Source organism: Typopeltis vanoorti, chromosome 18 (genome assembly GCF_054136105.1).
Source record: "Typopeltis vanoorti isolate ZY-2024b chromosome 18, IOZ_Tvanoo_1.0, whole genome shotgun sequence".
Classification (NCBI taxonomy): Eukaryota; Metazoa; Arthropoda; class Arachnida; order Uropygi; family Thelyphonidae; genus Typopeltis; species Typopeltis vanoorti.
This window is the reverse complement of record NC_143566.1, coordinates 25070818-25092221: the sequence shown is the minus strand read 5'-3', so window position 1 is coordinate 25092221 and position 21404 is coordinate 25070818. Positions and strand designations below refer to the sequence as shown.

At 34.1% G+C, this 21404-nt stretch overlaps 1 protein-coding gene across 8 annotated transcripts in view; it reads right to left on the bottom strand.

Annotated features, from left to right (window-relative positions):
- Positions 1-21404, bottom strand: part of LOC150096550 (serine/threonine-protein phosphatase 4 regulatory subunit 1-like) — a 536793-nt gene that overhangs the window by 165240 nt on the left and 350149 nt on the right. For all 8 annotated transcript variants that reach the window (XM_090408176.1, XM_090408177.1, XM_090408173.1 and 5 more), the window contains 2 exons: positions 10276-10380; positions 4338-4403 (listed from right to left, as the gene is read on the bottom strand). In XM_090408176.1, the coding sequence (XP_090264302.1) occupies positions 4338-4403; positions 10276-10380 (171 nt within the window). The remainder of the gene's footprint in view (positions 1-4337; positions 4404-10275; positions 10381-21404) is intronic.

Genomic DNA, 21404 nt, shown 5'->3' with positions numbered 1-21404 from the left:
ATTGAGAGCAGAAAGTACAGTCCCATGTGGGGAAGATGATTCAAGAAATAAAAGTAACATTGAGTGCATTAGAATTTATAGTCGATAGGTATGGGAGCCAAGAGTAATGACTTAGCTGGCACTTATAGAGGACTGAGAAGTTCCTTTTTCTATATACTAATGCCAGAAGCATTAGAGATAAAAGGAATGAATGAATAGCACTGATTGATTCAATCTCTCATAAAATTATTAGTATTAGTGAAATACGATTATCAGAGGATGATGTCTTGACAGGAATAGAGGGGCAGAAGGATACAATATTTTCGGGCATAATGGGAAGGGGGGGGGGAACAGGGTGGTGGAGTAATAAAGGTTGCATCTCATCAGCTGCTTATGACAGCTGATGAGATGCAACCATTAAGGATAGAGGGCCAGGAGGGATATAATGTGCATGGCTTTGAGGGTGTATGGTGTGAATTAGAGGTTGGCAGGATCAGATATATAGTTGGATGCTGCTACAGACCAGGGAATGAACAGGAAATGTTCAGACAAATTGGTTCGGTGAGTGGAAAGCACATGATTATTATGGGATTAAGGAAAACGACAAATTAAAGTAAATTTTTGAAATTCTTGAGAAACAAATGTCTTAAACAACTTATGTTGGAGGGAATGTGAGGAACAAGAGTTTTGGATTTGATTATAGCATCAGAGGATTTGATGATGACTGAAGTGTCATATTTGCCTCCACTTGGTGAAAGTGACCATGTGGTTTTGATCTAGGGTGTGTGTGCACAGACATGCAAAAGTCTCAAAGAGAAAGGAAATGATGTGGAATTATAAGGTATGTGATTTTAAGAGTCTTAGAAAACTACTTGGGACAGTGCCATGGACAAAGGAATTAGAGGGTAAAGAGGTTAGTGATGCATGGAGGTTAGTTAAGGACCAATTGTTAACAGCAGCAGCAAAGTGTATACATGCGTGAAAAAATTAAAAATTTGAGGTAAACGGACGACTAATGAGATTAAGAATGAATTGCAGATAAAAGAGGTTATGGAAAAAGTATAGAATGTGAGGTGGCAAATAGTTGCATGAGGAATGCAAAGTTCAAGCAAGAAATGTGACTAGTGTCGTAAGGAAGGGAAAATTGGAATATGAGAGGAGGCTGGGGACAACATTCAAGGGACAACTCTTAGGAATTTTTTCCTTATGTGGCTGGCAAAAGAAGGAATGATTGTTGACGAATGATGTTGCTAGATTAAAAAGATAGTCTATTAACCAAGGCAAATGATATTGTAGGGCAATTTAATGATAACTTGATCAGAGTGTTTCATTCTGGGGATGCCAATGTTTTATGCCAAAGAGGATGGAGAGGGTTGATGAAGTGAAGTGAATGTATTTACATTAATAAGTACTCTGGATGTCAATAAAGCTGTGAGACTGGATGAAATTTCACCATGAGTCTTAAGGGAGTGTGCTAAAGAACTAACAGCTCCCTTGACTTGGCTATTTAATGAAAGCTTTGCAACTAGAAAAGTCCCTGGAGAGTGGAAGGAGGGTAAGATAGTGCCATTGCATAAGGATGGTAGAAGAATGGAAGCATCAAATTAGAGACAAGTATATGTTACTTCTGTGGTCGTTAAGGTTTTAGAAAAATTGGTAGGAGCTCGTATACAAAACTGAGCAGATGAAAATAATATCTGTGAAGGTCAGCACAGATTTGTTAAATGGTATTCTTGTTTCAGTAATCTCATTAACTTTTATGATAAAGTTACAAGAGTGGTTTGAGGGAAATGCATATACTAATTTTTTTAGATTTTGCAAAGCCATTTGATAGGGTACCACATGATAAACTGATATTTAAGTTGCAATGTATGGGTTTGGATATTAAGTTGATGGAGTGGACACCAACTTAATATAACTTAAGTTGACAGATATCAAAGAGTTGTGTAAGAAAGGACAATATCAGGGAAAAGGAGAGTTACTAGTGAAGTTCCACAGGAAGTGCTGGGACCCTACTTTTCAACCTTTATATCAATGATATTGTCACTGAACTTCAAGGAGATATTCAATTGTTTGCAGATGACATGAAGCCGAGGAAGGTTACTGAGAGTAGTACTGATATAGTGGATCTGAATAAGCTGGAAATGTGGGTAGCTAAATGAGGATACCAGTTTAACGTTGCTAAATGTACGGTTTTGAAATCTGGGAACTGCATACTTCTACATATAGAGTATGCAGTTCCCAGATTTCAATGATGAAAGAAGCATGGAATCTTGGGGTTATGGATCGAAATTTGAAACTTAAGGGACATGTTACAAATGTGATTTAAGACAGCTCAGAGGATTGCTACAATATTCAGACAAACATCAATCAGCAGTGATTCCACTGTACCAGGCCCAGATTAGGCCGTATCTGGACTATTGTGCCCAAATCTGGTCACCAAGATTTAGAAGGGTGAAGATACTTTGGAGAGGGGTGCAGAGGCAGTTGACAAAAATGATTTCAGGACTGTGGAATGTTAGATATAAGGATAGACCTGCAATTTAGCTGATAGAAGACCAAAAGGTGATATGATTAAAACATTTTTCAGATTGTGGAAAATCACGATGGGGCGAGAACTAAAGCCCATTGCTGGAAACTGTGCAAGGAAGTGGTGAATAAGATGGTGAGAATTTTTTATTTTTTTTTCATGAAGAGTGGTGGGTGATTAGAAGGTATTGCCTGAGTATGTTGTAAATGCTAAGAATGTGAATGGGTTTAAGCTTCAGTATGATAGATGTGTTACAGGCAGGGGAGATTTTCCGTAAGTCCGTGGACTTTTGTAATATATGTATACTTATACATTATATTACATTACAGTGTGAAATATTTGTTATATATTTTATGTAATTGTCATCATCATCAAATTCCTGCCATGTACCCTCAAGGGGTGTACAGGATATGATAGTACTACATGAAAAAATTACATCATTACTAACTTCCAATCTACAATTTTCCTCCAAATAAGTCTGTTACTTGTCAAGACTCCAACATTATCAGATCTTATATTTCTATCGTCTAAGGCACTTTGTACAGTATCAATCCACCTATATCTTGGTCTTCCTCTGGGTCGTTTTCCTGCCAACCTAGCAAAGAACACTTGTTTTGCTAATCTTTCTTCGCCCATTCTGTTTAAGTGACCATACCACCTGAGATTAGCTCTGCTTACGCATTCCTGGATGCTGACAATGTCAAGTTCTTTCCTAATATCCTCGTTTTTAATATGATACTGCCATTGATGCCATCTGTTCACGCCTATAATCTTTCTCAGGACTCTCATATCTGTGGTCTCTAGTCTTTGGTCAAGTGTTTTACTTCTGACCCAGCTCTCAGATCCATAAGTTAAAACTGGTTTGAACTGTCTTGTATACAGCTAATTTAGTGTTCCGACTAATTTCTCTCTTATTCCATATGAATTTATTCAATTGACTTCCCACCATACCAGCTTTGCTGATTCTGTTGTCTATTTCTATATTGAATTTACCATCTTCACTAAAAATCGTGCCTAAGTAGCTGAAATGTTTTACTTGTTCAACAGGTTCTCCATTCACAACACAGTTGACATTTTCAATGATTCTGCCTATTTTCATTGTCTTTGTCTTTTTATTGCTGACCTTCATACCATATCTATTACAACAGTTATTCAATTTAGTCAGAGAATCTTGCAGACTTGTAGTGGATTTATTTAGAAGTATAACATCATCTGCATAAAGCAAAGAGCTGACATTAACATCTCCAATTTTGATATCAAATGTAATTGTCAATGGTATAAATATCTCTCTCTCAATGAGTCTGATTCCAGGAGAGTTAACATAGTAGTAATAATAATAATAAATACAAAATTTCATTAGAATCCATCCAGCCAATGGGGAATTTTTAATATCAGTTGGAATGGTTTTGCCCAATTCTGTGAAAAAACTAATGTGATTGTAATCAAAATTAATTAGTGAAGTTATTGTACAACTATATGTAATAACTAACAACATTATATACAAAAATTTTATATAATTCTTGTGCTTTTTTTGGATCCTTGTGCTCCAGCAAAAGGTCCTTGAAAAACAGACACAGACTACACAACAATTTTTTTTTAAAGATTCCAAATTCCATATTTCAATAAACTCCATCCAATCAGAGTTCCAGAATAATTTGCATAAGAACTGGCAAAAACAAATCTAACAGTGCTTATGTGTGAAACACATATGAAAAGAAAGATGAAAAAAAACTGCACATGCTAAAAAGATATATTCTATCACATATTTTGACTAACAATATCTAATAGGTAGTACTTCCAAACAAAAGGGCATTATAATATTACTCACCAAAATTGTTTCTGTACTTTCCAATCCAACAACATTAGCAATATCACCAATATTGCAAGCACATACCTAATTAAATGAAAATTAATAAATGATAATTTACTTCAACATCACACTTACATTGCAAATTAGTATTAAACATACAGTAAACTTTTGACAGAACAGCACCACCACAACTCGGACTTGGCTACTTTGACCATTAATTCAGAAGTTTTAATAAGATGAAATATGTAAACAAAAAACAAACGTGATACTATCACTGTAAAGACAAGAATATATATATATATATATATATATATATATATATATATATATATATATATATAGTAAAGATGTTTTAAAATGTTTAAATACTTGACATATATATAGTTCTTTAAAAAATACACATGAAAAAAAAAAATTATTGCAAAGTACTTATGTATTAATGATATTTCTAAAACAATTATATGAAAACACTCATTTAATTTCCTTCTAACAGTTCTGCTTCTCTTTACCATCACAACTGATTTTAAAATAAGATGCAACAATTTCCTGAAAATTACTATTAACCATTATAAACATAAAAAATATAATAAATAAAAACTTTCATATTCAATTTGAAGCTTATTTTTTCTCACTGTTCACTGCATTATTATGCAGCATATCAGGGAAAAAATGTGTATCAGAAAACACATTTAATTCTATTTCAATAAAAGCACTTGTAAAAAACTACAGTTTCTCTAATCTTGGCTTATACAATGCAGTGAACAATGGAAAAAAACAAGCTTCAAATTGAATATGAAAGTTTTTATTTATAGAAAAACTTTTTTTTAATCAGCAGTTGTATTGTTAAGCTCAGAAGATAGTAAATTCTAAATGTTTTTCTTTGAATGTTTATTATCATACAATGATTATCCTCTATAGCTCAATGCTCTTACATATACCCTCATTTTCTTGATTACTTCAAGTTTATCATTACAGCTTTAATATTGTTCTTGGTTTCCTTGCAGAATGAAGCTTATCACATTTTGAAGCAATTTTTTCAGGAGAAAAAATTTAAAGCTGTATAATACATTAAAAAGTTAAGTAGATGCAAAAAAGCAAGCGATATACCATCCTTATAGCAGTGCACGCTAAAATAACATGTTGCATTTATAATGGACTCTGAAAAATACCATTTTTTAAAATGTTTTGTACTTTCCAAAGTTTTATGCAAAAATTTTATTAAAAAGTCAGTCTTTCAATTGAAAAGACTGAATTAGAAACATATTAAAATCAGATTTTTTTTTTTTTTTTAATGATGTGGTTATTTTGCTGCAACTTTCTAAACCTCTCAAAATGATGGACAGTACAGTATTCATTGTAAGACTCAAAGATTAAACTACTGTAGAGTACAAAACTGTATTGACAAACTATTACACCAAACATTTCAGTTTCAGTCAACAGCATCTTCCAAAATACACACGCACATTTCTAACATTATGATTTGTAAACTATTAAGAGTTCTGTTCACTAGACATAAGATAGTCTTATTACTTCCTTCTTTCCTTCTCACTCTGTGTCCTACAGCACTTCATCTTTAAGATGGAACCACACTGCTACTAGTATTAAATCTTCTTTTGTGTTAAATTCTGTTCTTAAATGTTCTTAAATATTCTCATGGAATCAAGGAGTTAATATACAGGGTGTTCGGGATAAATTTGACAGTTTCGTAAGGAAAAAGAAAATCTTCTTTGTATCTATTAAATTTAATGAATTGACAAAAAAACATTACAGGCAGAGTTAATTACAATACTATCAACAAGATTTACTCAAAATAACCACCATTAGCATCGATCACAGCTTCAATTCTGCTTCGGAACCTCGAACAAGCTGATGCTACAGTCTCCCTGGGAAGGGCCGCAAAAACTGTTTTAATTTTATCCATTAACTGGGCTTTTGTATTACTGGAAGTGCGATTGGTGTCTTTTTCAACTGCGCCCCATACAAAATAATCCATGGGGTTAAGGTCTGGGGAGTTTGGAGGCCAAACATTTGGACTGGTGAAGTCGTAGAAATTTTCAGACAACCATTTTTGACTTTTCCCAGAGGTGTGGCAAGGGGCCGAATCCTGCTGCCATACATACGGCCTACCATTGGCTACCCTTGTTATCCAGGGCTTGACTACAGTTAGCAACTCCACGAACAAAGCCCGAATTCCAATGCCAGGGTTCTTCAACACCTGTTCCTGCAGATTTGCGAGGAATTCTGCTGTACGAACACAATCAGATCGTCTGCTAGGGATCTTTCTTCTTGCTACATCCTCGTAGTCACCATTGCAAGTCTCTAGTTCATGCCTGATTGTTTTTACTGTATTCAGGGAGCATTGGGCAGCAGTCGTAATATCCTTATTTTGATGGCGGGCACGAATCATCATGATACAAGTTATTCTCTTCCATGATTCAGGTGGGTTCCAGCTATCCATCCTTTCTGACATCTTGTATATGAATGAAGAAGGGTCCAAACTTTTAAATGAAGAGAAGTGTGTATTAATACATGTAACTTACGGAAAAATATAATTAATTATAAATATGTCAAATTTATCCCGAACACCCTGTATCAACCCATGTTCTCAGTCTTGGTTTCTCCATGACTGCAGGTTGCAAAAGATGCCAACTTTCTCTATCTTGAGGGAAAGACTTGAGTTTGAGTCCTGTCTAGGAAGTGAAGAACCTTTATCAGAGCTTTTCAACTGAAGTAGAAAGTTTATCAACTTGATTATACTATAAATTAAAGATGCCAATTAATTATATTCTTGGTTTAATCCTTTATTCAAGTGTAAGCAAACAAAGTTTACACATGAAGTAACTTCAAAACTGGGCAACTCGTATATAGAGGCCAATGGCTTGCTCTAGTATCCCATAATGCAAAGCACATATCCTTGCAGACATGTATAATGCTATGCATTGCGGGAAGGGTCACTACCCAGACTGTTTCAACCTTTATTGAGATCTCATCAGTGGGAGCAGACCTAGAAATGATATCAAGGCTGAAATAATACAGAAGTCATATTTCCATATACAATCAGCCAAAAGATGTCAATGTCACACCTTATTACTAAAATATTGTGGATTAGAGATAGATGCTGAAAGTTTTTCCACTTGGTTATACTATAAATTAAAGATGCTAAGAAATTATATTCTAGGTTTAATCCTTTATCCAAGTGTAAGCAAACGAAGTTTGCACGTGAGTAACTTCATGGCTGGGCAACTCGAATATAAAAGCCAATGAAGGGCAAGTGATCTGAAATCAAGATGCTAAGAAATTATATTCTAGGTTTAATCCTTTATCCAAGTGTAAGCAAACGAAGTTTGCACGTGAGTAACTTCATGGGTGGGCAACTCGAATATAGAAGCCAATGAAGGGCAAGTGATCTGAAATCATAAGCCTCTATATAAGAGTTGCCCAGTCATGAAGTCACTTCATGCGCAAACACATTGTTTGCTTATACTTGGATAAAGGATTAAACCAAGAATATAATTTCTATCTTTAATTTAAAGTAATAAGGTGTGACACTGACACCTTTTGGCTACTTGTATATGGAAATACGACTTCTGCATCACTTCTGAGTCAGGCTCCCACTGATTAGACCTCAAAAAAGATTGAAACCGGTCTGGGTAGCAACCATTCCCGTAATGCATAGCAATATACATGTCTGCAAGGACATGTATATTGCTATGCTTTGCATTTTATGGGATACTAAGGTAAGTCATTGGTCTCTACATATGAGTTGCGCAGTTGTGAAGTTACTTCATGCACAAACTTTGTTTGCTTACACTTGTATCAAGGATTAAACCAAGAATACTATTTCTTGGCATCTTTAATTGATTTTCAACTGAAGGTGAGTTAGCTTATCTGATATGAAAGTGGCAGGGTTTCCTCCTGGAAACTTGGATTTTTCATCCAGCAAAGCAGGCAAACTGGCCACTAGAACACATGTAATTAACATACATAAAACACTGGCTTCATAGCCTAAGTTCTAAATAAATGGTCAATGAGTTTAAGGAGTGGTAATGTACGCTGTTTCCTAGGAGGGACCTCCCACGATGAGTCTTTTGACTCCATGGAGGCCTGAATAATAATAATAATTAGTAATCACTAATAAGGATTACACCATTGCTCCAGAGAAGTTCCCCTAGTCCACAGTAATCTGCCTATAGACACAAAGCAAAGCTTTGGAGAGACTCTTGTTATTGCAACTTGACATTTACATTACATCTGAATGGAGTTTGGAACGATGGTTTACCATTGTGCCAATTAAGTTAAAGCCTGCCTTCTACTCTTTACAGCTGGGTCACCAGTTTACTCTGGCCATTCACTACATACCATCACAGTGGACAGTTTCCTATCCAATGCCATAGGACACCAGGGCTGTATACTTTCACCAACATCCCTTACTGTATGTTAATGACCTTAATGCTCTCATTAACCCCATAGTCATAGTTTTGCTAATGGCAGTAAATTCTGTTCATCTTCTTCATTCAACAACTCTCACAGTGCTCAAATGATCAAAGCTCAAGATCTTCCATAACCAATACTTTTGACAATGATCATCTTTTTTCCTTTCTCCAGCGGTGGTGAGGAAAACACCAAAACACAGTCCAGTGTCTCTCTCATTACAGAGATCTCACACAATGTTCCTATACCTTTGACAATACTCATATCTCTAGACAATATCCGATTATTTCTCTTTTTCGTCTGATTTATACCTCTAGTTTTTTATATATTTATACCTTGCACAAAACACATTACATTTACAGTCTCCTCAGCTTCCAAAATACTTGATATCCTTTTTCCATTCCTGATATTCCTTCTCGCCCATGCAACTGCCAACACAATATTATATATCCCAATATGCACCTAAGCTCATTATATTTGGCAATGTGCATTAAAAAGCTATCCAGTAGAGGACCCACTTAACATGAATCCCCTTCATTAAAGATTAATTTCAAATCACTATCTCATACAATGTCTATCTAATTTTATGCCTATGCTATAAGATCTTTCATGATGACTACTATGAGATATCTCATCATCCTACTCTATCATTTCATATTCCATCAAATTGATCTTTGGAAGACCTACTCTATATTTTTTTCCACAATCAACAGGTTCCTTCTTTCTCCTTGACCACTTGTCATACAACCCACTGTTTTGTTTTGCAACTTCTCATGCATATAGCTGATTTTTTTTTTTTTTTAAGTGTCAATGAATTAATTTTCTTTCACATTAATATTGACCTCATTAATAATTTTTTTTGAAGATAATGCTCATTAAAAATATCCATGGATTGAATTACAGTAATGACCCTCTAATCAATAGTCCAAAATGCTTACATTTGCACTATTCTCAAACTGAAACATCTGAAAGTTTCAGTTTGAGAATAGTGCAAAATCTCAAATTATCAAATAATTCTGAAACTTCCTAGCTATTTGGCTTGTAACTCTTAAAGATTCTATTTAGGATGGTAACAAAATATTAGCTAAGTTACCATTGAATTAGCAGTTTTTACACATTTCTTTCTCATATTATATCTAACATTAAGCTTTGGTACCAAAGTCCTTGTTACACCTAGGAAGTGAATTAAAAAAATTTTTTTTTCTTTGTTTACTTTATATTTCAGTACTGATATTTTACAAAATTCATGCAAAAGGAAGAGATTGCATTCCTAATTAAATTTTTGAAAAAATACACTTTTTATATCTTCGGAAGGAATGTTTCTTATTTATTTTTCTGGATATGGCTAAAATATACTGATAATCTAAGATATGATTTCAGTCATGTGAAGAAGCAGAAAAAAAAAATGAATTGCATTAATAAAAATTATCCAATACACTCACAACATCATTATTTATAATTTCAAATTGACATGCAATACCACTTTAATGACTTTAGGTGGGACTGATGGTTAAAAGCACCTAACCTTTCTAACATGAAATGAACCATCTTCACAAAGTGATGCAAACTGATTAAGGAAAAACTTTTCTGTTGTTTCTTTTCCAACCAGAGGAGCCATCTTACTCATCAGCTGCAAATTAATGTTAGTGACTTTAGATATATATAAATCATACATATTAATACTTCTGAAAACTAGGAGAATCAAGTACTTAAAAACTGTTCTAAGATTCAAGCTTAGAAGGAGAAAAGTGACTTTGCTGAAAAGTTATATTATTAACAAATCAGAACTAAAACTAAAACAAATGATGACAGCTATTAAATTGCCTCATAGCTGTCTCAGGCAACTTATAACAAATATATAAATGCATGAAGTATTAGAATTAGTTCTAATTAAGAATTAGTTAATCAGTTATAAACTGATTAACTCATATAGCTTGGTTGACCAAGAGGATGGTGTACCTGATCTCCAAATTTCATCATGGACATGTTGCGGTTAATGTCTTACGGTGAGATATATATGTCATCACTTAGTGTGAAACCATAACCACCAATGTTTACTGGAGGCCTCGAGTAGCTTGGGAAATAAAGTTTATTTTTGGTTTCTAGAACAGGATTTCTCTATTATTTATTTAATACCTAGCTCACTTCCAGTACTAAAACAGTGATATCTGAATTATATGATCTTCAAATGACCTAATTTTGGATAGGCCAATGTATCAACACACTTCAGATTTACTATATAGTGTATATTTTCATGTGTGGTATTCACCGAATAACTGACTAATTTATTTTGTTCAAGAAGTCATGACAAAATGAAACAGTTGACCAAGAACAATATACTAACAGAAAGAGAAGATTACAGTATTTTCTGAGAAGACAAAGAACAGTAAAGAAGGATGGAAATCAGTATTTTCTTCTTTGTTTTGCTCTTCAGTGTGTCTGTTTAGCTTAAAAACAAAGTAGTGACAATGGCTTTGAGCAATCTATTATAAATAACCTGATATATGTAATGAAATTTAAGCATACAGATAAATACTTAAGCTCAGCATTGCTACAGATCAGAAATGAGTGGAAGGAACAACTTTGGTTTGATTGGAAACATACCCAAAGGTAACAATACCAGTATACCGTCTGTTAATGTGTGGGTCCTGCAGCTAATTTATCCTTTTTGTAAGAAGAAAACACAAGTTTCTAGGTTATTATTATGAGATTTTAACTATAGAAATGTAGATTGAGGAGGTAAAATAAGCTAGTACAACACTGGATTTTAAAGAACTGCATTACATAACAGAGATAGAAAAAACAAAATAAAAATAAGAGAAAGAGTGAGAAAGCAAGGATTATGTAACTTTGAATCTGAACAATACTGAAGAATAAATGGTATTTTCTTCTCCCATACACATTAATAAATGTTTAAAACAGTCTAGTGATAGAAATATAACCATGCATACACATGGTAGTTTTGGTGATAAAAGTATGGATGTGGAAATAGTTATGAAAGACTACCTCATGATAACTGCAGCAAGAATGACTTATGATAATCAAGTACTGTATCATACAATGTTTATTAATTTCAAATAGTGAAAGGTCACCAGAAATTTCATTTGCATCCTACAAATGCCCAAGCTAGCCATATTGCATTCTTATCTATGAGCACTGGAAAGAGGGAACAAGGTACATCACATTTAAGCATCTCACATAAAACATTAAGATTAAAAGAGCATCACCACAAGAGTGTTGCTAAAAAGAAATATTACAGACCAGTTGGTATGTCTGGAATGGTGAACTTTTACAAAAGTTAGTCAGGACAAGGATGCAGGTATGAGTAAATTATACCAGTCAAGAAACTATATTCCTGTTTAATTCTTTACCCAAATACAACCAAAAGTTTGCATGTGAATTATCTTCATGACTAGGCTGTTTGTAAATAAAAACTGTAGACTTCAAATTAATTGGCATGTGCTTTAATGAATCAGTAAATGGCGAAAGCAGTCTGGGTAGTGACCCCTCCTTTCTGATATATATATATATATATATATATATATATATATTGGTATACATTATGGGAAGAGTCATTATCATTACACAGACTGATTTTATCCTTTAGAGGGTGCCAGATCCAGAATGGATCTGGCACCCTCTAAAGGATAAAATCAAATTAAATGCAGAAGGTGGTCTGAAAAGTTCTCAGCCTAACAATGAAAAAACGGATTTATAATTTCAAAATTATTTTTATTTTTCAACATAATCTCCCTTAAGACTAATACATTTATTCCAGCGAAGTACCATTATCCCGTCCTGTAATGGTTCTCAGCAACTGCAAAATACCCCTCTACAGTTGCAATCACTTCTTGATTCGAAGAAAAATTCTGACCAGCAACGAAGAGTTTTAGTTTTGGGAAGAGATAGAAGTCAGAGGGAGCCAAATCTGGGGAATTGGGTGGATGTTCCAACAATTCATAGTGCAGATCCCTTAATTTTCCCATTGCCAAAACACCTTTGTGGACAGGTGCATTGTCGTGATGCAAGATGATTTTTTTTCTTCTGCAAACCGGGTCTTTTCTCATGAATTTTTTCGTCTAGTCTGGTTAAAAGATTGGAATAATATTCCCCAGTTATTGTTTAACCCTTTTCAAGATAATTAATAAACAAAATGTCTTTAGCATCCCAAAACACCAATGCCGTGACCTACTCTGCTGATGGAACTGACTTTGTCTTCTTTGGCACTGAACAGCAATCAAAACTGGCTTCTGTCCACTGTTTTGATTGCTGTTTGGATTCTGGTGTGTGTAATGGTGAATCCAAGTCTCATTCATAGTAATGAATTGGTTTTATTCTTGTTAAAGCGTTCCAAGCACTGTTCAGAGATTTTCATGTGAGTGCGTTTTTGATCTGCTATGAGCAGGCGTGGCACCCATCTTGCGCAGAGCTTTTTTTTTTCATTTGCAATTCTTCATGCAACTTATATCCTATACGTTCTTTTGAAATGCCTATAGTCTCAGCAATTTCACACACTTTGACTCGCCGGTCATCCAATACCATATCGTGCACTGATCAATAATTTCTGGTGTTGTTACATTTCTTGGACATCCTTCCATGGATCATCTTCAAGCCTGGTACAATCACGTTTGAACTCGGCAGCCTATTTCTTAATTGTTGAAAACGAAGGAGAAGAGTGCCCATAAACTTTTATGAACTTCGAATGTATTTCTTTTGACGTTAAACCTTCTTTTACAAAGAATTTTATAACCAAGGCATACTCAATTTTATCCATTTCAAGGGATACAGACAACACTTTTGCTTCAGACAGCTGTATAAAACAAACTACTACTCGTAGATAGAATGACTTGCAATTTCACATAGATGCTTATGACAGATGTACCAACTTAGAAAAAAAAATTGTGCCGATAGTGTTGCCATCTATGTTTGAGGCAAAGAACTTTTCAGACCACCCTTGTACTTTCCATATACAAGTAACAAAATTATATTCTTGTTTAATACTTTACCCAAGTGTATACTTAGGTAAATGATAAAAGAATATAATTTCTTGGAAAGCATAATTTATTTTGTACCAAGTGAAAAACTTTCTACAACTCTCTCTCATCCAATTTACTTTAACAATAAAATGATACACCTTTTTGCTACTTGTATATAGAAAGTATACAACTTCTGCACATTAATTAAAACTTGTTATCTTTCTGAATCTGGCTCCTACTCATGAGCCTCACTGGAGAGATAAATTCTGTATTTTTATTACTGGAGGTTTTTTATATGGTTCCATCCGATTAGTTCACCATAGTCTTATTGTCAACTGTAGGGATGACTAGAGAGCAATCTCAGGCAGAGAAGGCTTACTCAAGATAGTTAATTTAGATGAGACTAACCACCTAGTTAGTCATCTCTGGTTGTTCAGCTGCATAAGACCAATGAAAAAGGATAGTCTTCAGCTATATGATATAATGGAGCTGCTCCATGCCCCAATATCTCCTACTAACCATCTGTTTTTCTTTTTCCTCTTAGAATTATCAAGCTCTCTTGCACCCATATGATGAACAGCTCTGCACTTTTTCACTTCAATAAACATTGAAACCAATCTGGGTAGTGATGCATAGCAATAATACACAGCAAATATATACATCCAAAAGGATGTGCGCTTCGCATTACGTGTTACAGAGACAATTGATGTGAAATCAGTAGCCTCTATACAAGCAGCCTAGTCATGATGATACTTTATGTACAAACTTTGTTTACACTTGGGTAAAAGATTAAGCTAGAATATAATTTCTTGGCAAATAAAGTAAATATTACTTTATAACTAAGTGAAAAAAAAAAAACTTTCTATGAGTCTCCACCACAGCACTGGGTCCAAGTTCCCCTCCCACACACACACCCATTTTCACACAGAAAAAGAATTCTTTTGTAATACTGATACTGTAACAGCATCACAGAAATTAGTGTGACTTATTATTACCTAGGTTAATGATAAAGAAGGTCTAGGCCAGTGGTCGCCAAAGGGGTCGATATGACATTGTTAGGGGTCGACAGAAAAATATAAGACATCATTGTATGGGTAATATTTAATTCGGTTAACTTGGATTACCTCCATGACAAAAGACATGGAGGTAATGACAACGCAATTAAGAGTGAATCGTGGGATCAGTACCTCCATCTTACAGGTCCATGAAAAGGACCTGTAAGATGGAGTAAGGTCATGAAAATAGTTACTGAGGCCAATCAAGTAGGCCAAAATGACATATTTACCAATAAATGGATGTTGGTGGTTCCTGCCGGCCGGTGCAGTGGGAGCGAGATTGCAACATGTGCTACATGGTTCTTATTTACTGATACTTACAAGTATTCAATCCCAGTCCCATTTTTGCGCATCGACATACAAGTGAGCGTTAATGTTCTAAAATTCATCAACATACATATTATAATTCAATCGTTATTCATTCATGAACTAAACTTCTCTATGTTGAAGAGTTGAGCAGCGCTGGTAGTAATACCAGTGATATTACTAGTGATAGTAATATAATAATATATACTATATTATACATACAATAAACACTGTAACTATAAAATAAACAATCTAAAAACTCACATAAGCATCTGCTTGTCCTATTATAATTACGTAATAGTAAAATATAGGGGGTCGATAAAAAGTCAAGAAACGCTTGAAGGGGTCGACGGGCAAATGACTTTGGCGACCCCTGGTCTAGCCAATGATGATTAAATGGTGTAAATGCTAGAGATAAATAAGGCCAACATGCAACACGTTTCCATGATTAACAGTTATCTTCAGCAATTGTAAGCACAACAGCAGAACAAAATACATAAGGTGTGTATGTATTTAGCTAATATTTTATCAGATTTCAAAACAAGCATCTTTGCAACACAAATAAGTTATCACAGCACAAGAACTAACAATCACATAGTAGTGGAAAATACTAGGGATGAGGCAAAACCATGACTTGACTGAAGAATGCTGGATTAAATTTTATAAACAAATGTTTGGGAGGGAAAAATGCACTCATTAAAATTTGAGAAAAAATTTTAATCAGTCTATATTTTTTGTTCAAAACATCTTTTCATGAAGTTTGTGTGCATATTGAATAAGAATTTAATTCAATATGTTTTGGATGAATATTTAGTGCTTTCCATATTGCAGAATGAGGAAAGATTAAAAAAATATGTGAAATAATACTTCACCTATCCATATTATCACATGAAAATAAGAAAAATATAAAGCTGCCCAGGCATATGTATTACCTTTTATTAGTGCTTTTGATAAAGGTTTCACTTGTCTGACAGCAGTTTTAAACCATTGGTTCTTATCAGAGATCAAGCAGAAACCTTAAAATGGCAAGAACCCTCATTTGGTACCAAGCAATCCTGTTTCAGCACATAAGTTTCTACATACATATTTGGCTATGAAATAAGCATGGATCCTTAATATCACCTGTTTGTGTTCAAATTTTACATTACCAAAATGAAGACTTTTAGGCTTTTCTTTGATAAAAAGAGAAAATAAAATTTTTGTTAAATGAATATTTCACATTGTCAGTATTTCTACACCAAATGAATGAAACGTAAGTTTCGAATGTTACCTGAGAGTTTATAAGAATAAACCTTCAGCATGGGAATACTTTGGCTTGCACTACTTAAAAGACATGGACTCTGCTCATATAGTTGAGCCCATATAGTTGACTTTTATTAGTACATTAGGTTACACTCACATGACAGCTGTTTCGAACCTTATATCCATACCTTTCCATGTTCAAGGAAAGGTATGGATATAAGGGTTATTATTATTAACATCTAACCTCCATGGAGTCAAAGGACTCATGGCAGAATGTCCATACTCTCTCTCTTGTGCACATGCACAAAAAGATCATCAAAAGTGCCTTAAATCCATTCAGTTTTTGACTCGCCACACTTTCAGGCAATGCATTCCCATCACCAATCATTTTACATGCTTACACCCTCCTTCTAGCTTCCAGGCATGGTCTCTAGTTCTTGTCCTTGCTTTCCTCTGCTGTATGAAAAATTTCTTCCAAATTAATCTGGCAACAATCCCTCACCAAGTTATGATTCAATCATATGGCCTCTTCTTCTATTCACAAAGCTCTGTGAATTGCATTCCCTCAATCTGTCCTTATATCTGAGATTCTATTAACTCAATACTGATTAGTAAACCTTCTCTGGAATCCTCATTCTCCCCCCCCCCCACCCCAAAAAAGGGAAAAACCAGACAAACAAATCTGTGCACAGTACCATATGTAGGCTGACCAGACCCTTATACAAAGGAACCATAGAGTTTCCCCCTCTGCAAGTAATGTCCTCATTTTTTTTTTTTTTTTTAAAGGTTTCTGCCTGTCTTTGATGAGAAACAACAGTTCAAAACAGCTGTCTGGCAAGATCAACATAATCAATGCAATGATAGAAGATGCCTATATGGATTCCTGGATATAGTCCATTCCTTAAGTAGTGCAAGCTACAGTATTCCTATGCCAAAGGTTTATTCTCAAACCCTGGTAACATTTGAAATTTTCATGTTTAATTCATTTGGTGTTAAAATAATGATGGATGCAAGATATCATTTAAATTTAATAACTTACCAACATGAAGTCTTCCATGCTCTAATATTTTGTATTAGATTTTTTTTGTTTTCCTAAATATAATAGCTGTCAAATATTAAAGCATAGAGTTGAGAGGCTTCAGTTTAGCATAAAAGATATTCAAGTAACATGACATTATGCCAGCCTGGTTAGCATATCTGCTCTCCAGCCAAAAGGCTGTGGGTTTGAATCCTGCTGTGGGCATGGATGTTTGCAATTGTCTGTGAAAATACTAGTGGTGGTGGTGGGCAGTAGATGATGATGATGATAGTTGCAGTTCGTTGTGGTTGATAGATTGAGTGGTGGAGATAGAGCTGTAGAGCAGGTGTCCTCCCTTGATGAGAGTTTGGACTTCCTGGAGAGATCACGTAATAATAATAATATTATGGATCCATCCATATTTTACCAGAGTTTATAAGACATACCCTTCTCATAGGCTCTAGTAAATTTTCGAAACAGAAATAAGTTTAAATAACTTAAGTTTATTTCTACATTTGGATACATGGATAGATCCATAATATTTTCTATTTTAATATTTACTTATGAAAAATTTAAGCCTTTCAGCTTTATACTTTAATATTCTATTATGACCCACAGATAGTTCACTTATGAAGTCAACTTTCTGACACAGTTGTGATATAATACTGAATGAGAGTTGTTTTCTTCTTGTAGCTCCAAGTTTTTCAAACTTGGACAATTTGAAACCTGGTCTCTGATGAGAACTAGCAGTTTGAAAGGCTGTCAGGCAAGTGAAACCCAATCAATGCACTAATAAAAGTGCAAATGTACTGGCTCTTGTGCAGAGTTTGTCATTTAAATAGCAAGAGACAAGGCAACTCAAATTCTGAAGGTTACATTCTCATAAGCCCACCTGTAAATTTTTGAAACTTAATTTTCTTTCCACATTTTTCTAAAGATAGATGGATCCACATCCTCCATTTCAATATTTTAAAACTTTCATTTAATTTTATAAGGAACATTTACTTAAAAAAAAAACGGTATAAAGGTCAGAAAAAAGATTGCACTTATCTCAAACAACAAAAATAACAGAACTTTTATTTTAATTTTTTAAATAAATAATTATGGGTTTAATAATCAAAATGAATTTGTGATAAATTATGATGTAGGAAAATGAATTGTTCAGTGTTTTTCAGAGTAGTCTATGTTGATTTCTTCATATATTTTGGCTTCTGAAAAACTTTCAAAGAATACAATGGTGCCAAAATAAATTTTATCTGCGAAACTATACTGCAGAATGCATTTGCCTCAATTAGACTTGGATGATTTTTTTTGAGCAAATGAGTATGGCCTGTTATCCAACAGTTCAATCAAAATGTGATGTAAAGATTTTGCTTATTTGTCAATTTACATACTATTTTTTTTGTTTAGATTTGATTTTTTAAGATTTTGTAGTTTAGCATGCTTTCTTTTTTATGTGATTAATGAGATGTGTACTTCCTTTTTTTTCCTCCTCCTTGTTTGCATATTTTACATTTTTCAAATTGTGAATCTGAATATAAATCTTAAAACTTTCAAATATAGCTTTATTATTCATGGACACTTTTTATACACTTTTTCAATATTTCACAATATAAACAACTTTTAAGGCTGCATAAATCATACTAAAATAAAAATGATGCATGTAACAGGAACCTTTCGGCTTCCAATGACTAAATACTGAATCTTTCTACTGATTCAGTTGAAGCTGAATAATTGAAAAACATGCTGTATTTGAAACAAAACTAAATATTCAGCACATCAGTAGAAAATACCATTTAAAACTGTAAGAGATTTAAGAAAAATAATTAATACTCTATTTTGTAGCCTATAATGTTAGATAAAAAGAAGTTTACAGCTGTTAGGTTGAACTTCGTTGTAAAATGACTGTAACAAATACTGCATAAATCAATACAGAAATACTCACCGAAGTTTGGGAGTGATTAAATGCTGTTACCAACTCCCACAATAATCTCTTTGACATGTAAAGACTTCTGTCCAGAAGTGTGGTTTATTTTTCATTCAGTTTTAGGAGAGTATAAAGTGCCTAATGCACATGACGCAGACTACTATGGACAGAATAAATATCTATTTCGATTTATAATGAATACTTTTGCTTGAATAATAACTATGTTTTAACTCGTATATGTTTATTATTTATACTAGATGCATTTCCTCGACACATTTTGCTCTCTATATGGCTACTAGCATCTTCAGGAGGTTACTTACCATAAGTAATAAACTGACAAAAAAATAAACAGTTTCCAACAGCCGATAATATCTATAAATTGAAAAGACCGGAATGATAGTTTAATCGCAAGTATCATTAAGTATGTTATGTGCAGTCTCAACATTGTGGCATTGGAACAGTCATGAAGAATCATTCTTCCTTAGTTTCTATTTAGTGCCTTTTGAGGAAAATTACCTCAAGGGACTCCTTGAACAACCTGTCAAAGTTATTCTCTTCAAAGCAGGGCAGGATGCTTGCCAATTTACAGCGTGATGTTTTTTGAGGTGTGTGTGTAACGAGCCCACTTTTTCTTCTCTTTTGTTTTCAACATCACCTGCATGTTATATGTTGAAGATTTAGAAACTACTCCCAGTTTGACCTACGTACACCTTTTAACAAGAACATGGAATCTTGTATACACCCAGATATTTATAAAATGGAACTTTGTCTTTAGGGGAATGAATAAAACTTCATAAGGTGTTGACAGGTTTGAAGGCTGTTCTGATGTTGACTGCCTTTAATATTTGGGATATTTTTCTTGATGCATTGCCAATGTATGGTACAGATACCATGCCTTTGTAATTAATTTCTAGGTTTTCATGGGATGGTTCATCAGAAAATAAGTCTTAGTATATTTTTTGAGAAATTGATGAAACATGATTTGAAGCACTAGTTTTCATCATTTTTAATATGTTTAAAGCTTTATTTGTTTATTTGCTCAAAAGGCACACTAAATAGAAACCAATGAATGATCCTTCAATGACATTTGGAAATCATCAATTAATATGTATAACATTCAAGGCCCTACTAAGCCAGCAATCACAGTTTACACAATATAGAGAATGCAGGCAACATGCCTAATAATACTATTTCATCATTTTTAATATGTTTAACGCTCTATTTGCTCATTCGCCCAAAAAGCACACTAAACAGAAAACAAAGAATGATCCTTCTTGACATTGGAAAATCATTTCTTTGTCGTCTTCTTTTCAGCCATTTCCTGTCCACTGCTGGACGAAGGCCTCCTCAAGTTCTTTCCACCTTTCTCTGTTCTTGGCAATGGTTGACCAATTTTCCCCAACAAAATTTGACAATTCATCACTCCACCTTCTTTTAGGCTCGGCCTTGTTTTCCTTCTTTTGGAATCCAGTTCGCTAATATGGTGGTCCATCTCTCATTTTCTCTACTTGACAGATGTCTGGCCCATTTCCATTTTAGTCGCTTATGGTGAAGAATGATGTCAGTGATGCGAGTCTGGCTTCTTATCTTTTAACGTGATGCCTAGCATCAACCTCTCCATTTTTCTTTGAGTGTTGTTAGTTTATTTGCCAGTGCTATTGTTAGTGACCAAGTTTCACAACCATATGCAATGACTGAAAGTATACACTGATTAAATGTCTTCTTTTTTAAACAGAGTGGGACATCATTGTTTTGAAAAATCCTTTTCAATTTTCTGAATACACCCCAAGCAAGTTAAACTCTCCTATTTCCTTTTGGAGTCCACAGTTTAGATCAATGAGATGACCTAAGAACGTATATGAAGAGACTCTTTCCAAGAAATTGTTTCTATTATGTTTTTTGGTGTTACAAAATGATCAAACATGATTTTAGTTTTTTCTCTGTTCATTTTTAGATCGACTTTTCTGCTTTCATGATATAGGTCTTCTATCATTATATGAAAGTCTTCTGGAGTGTTTGTAAAAATTATATCATCTGCATATCCTAGATGTGTTAAGATATGATAAATTTAGTTTAATCCTTTATCCCAGTGAGAGCAAACAAAGTTTGCACCTGAAAATATCTTCAGGA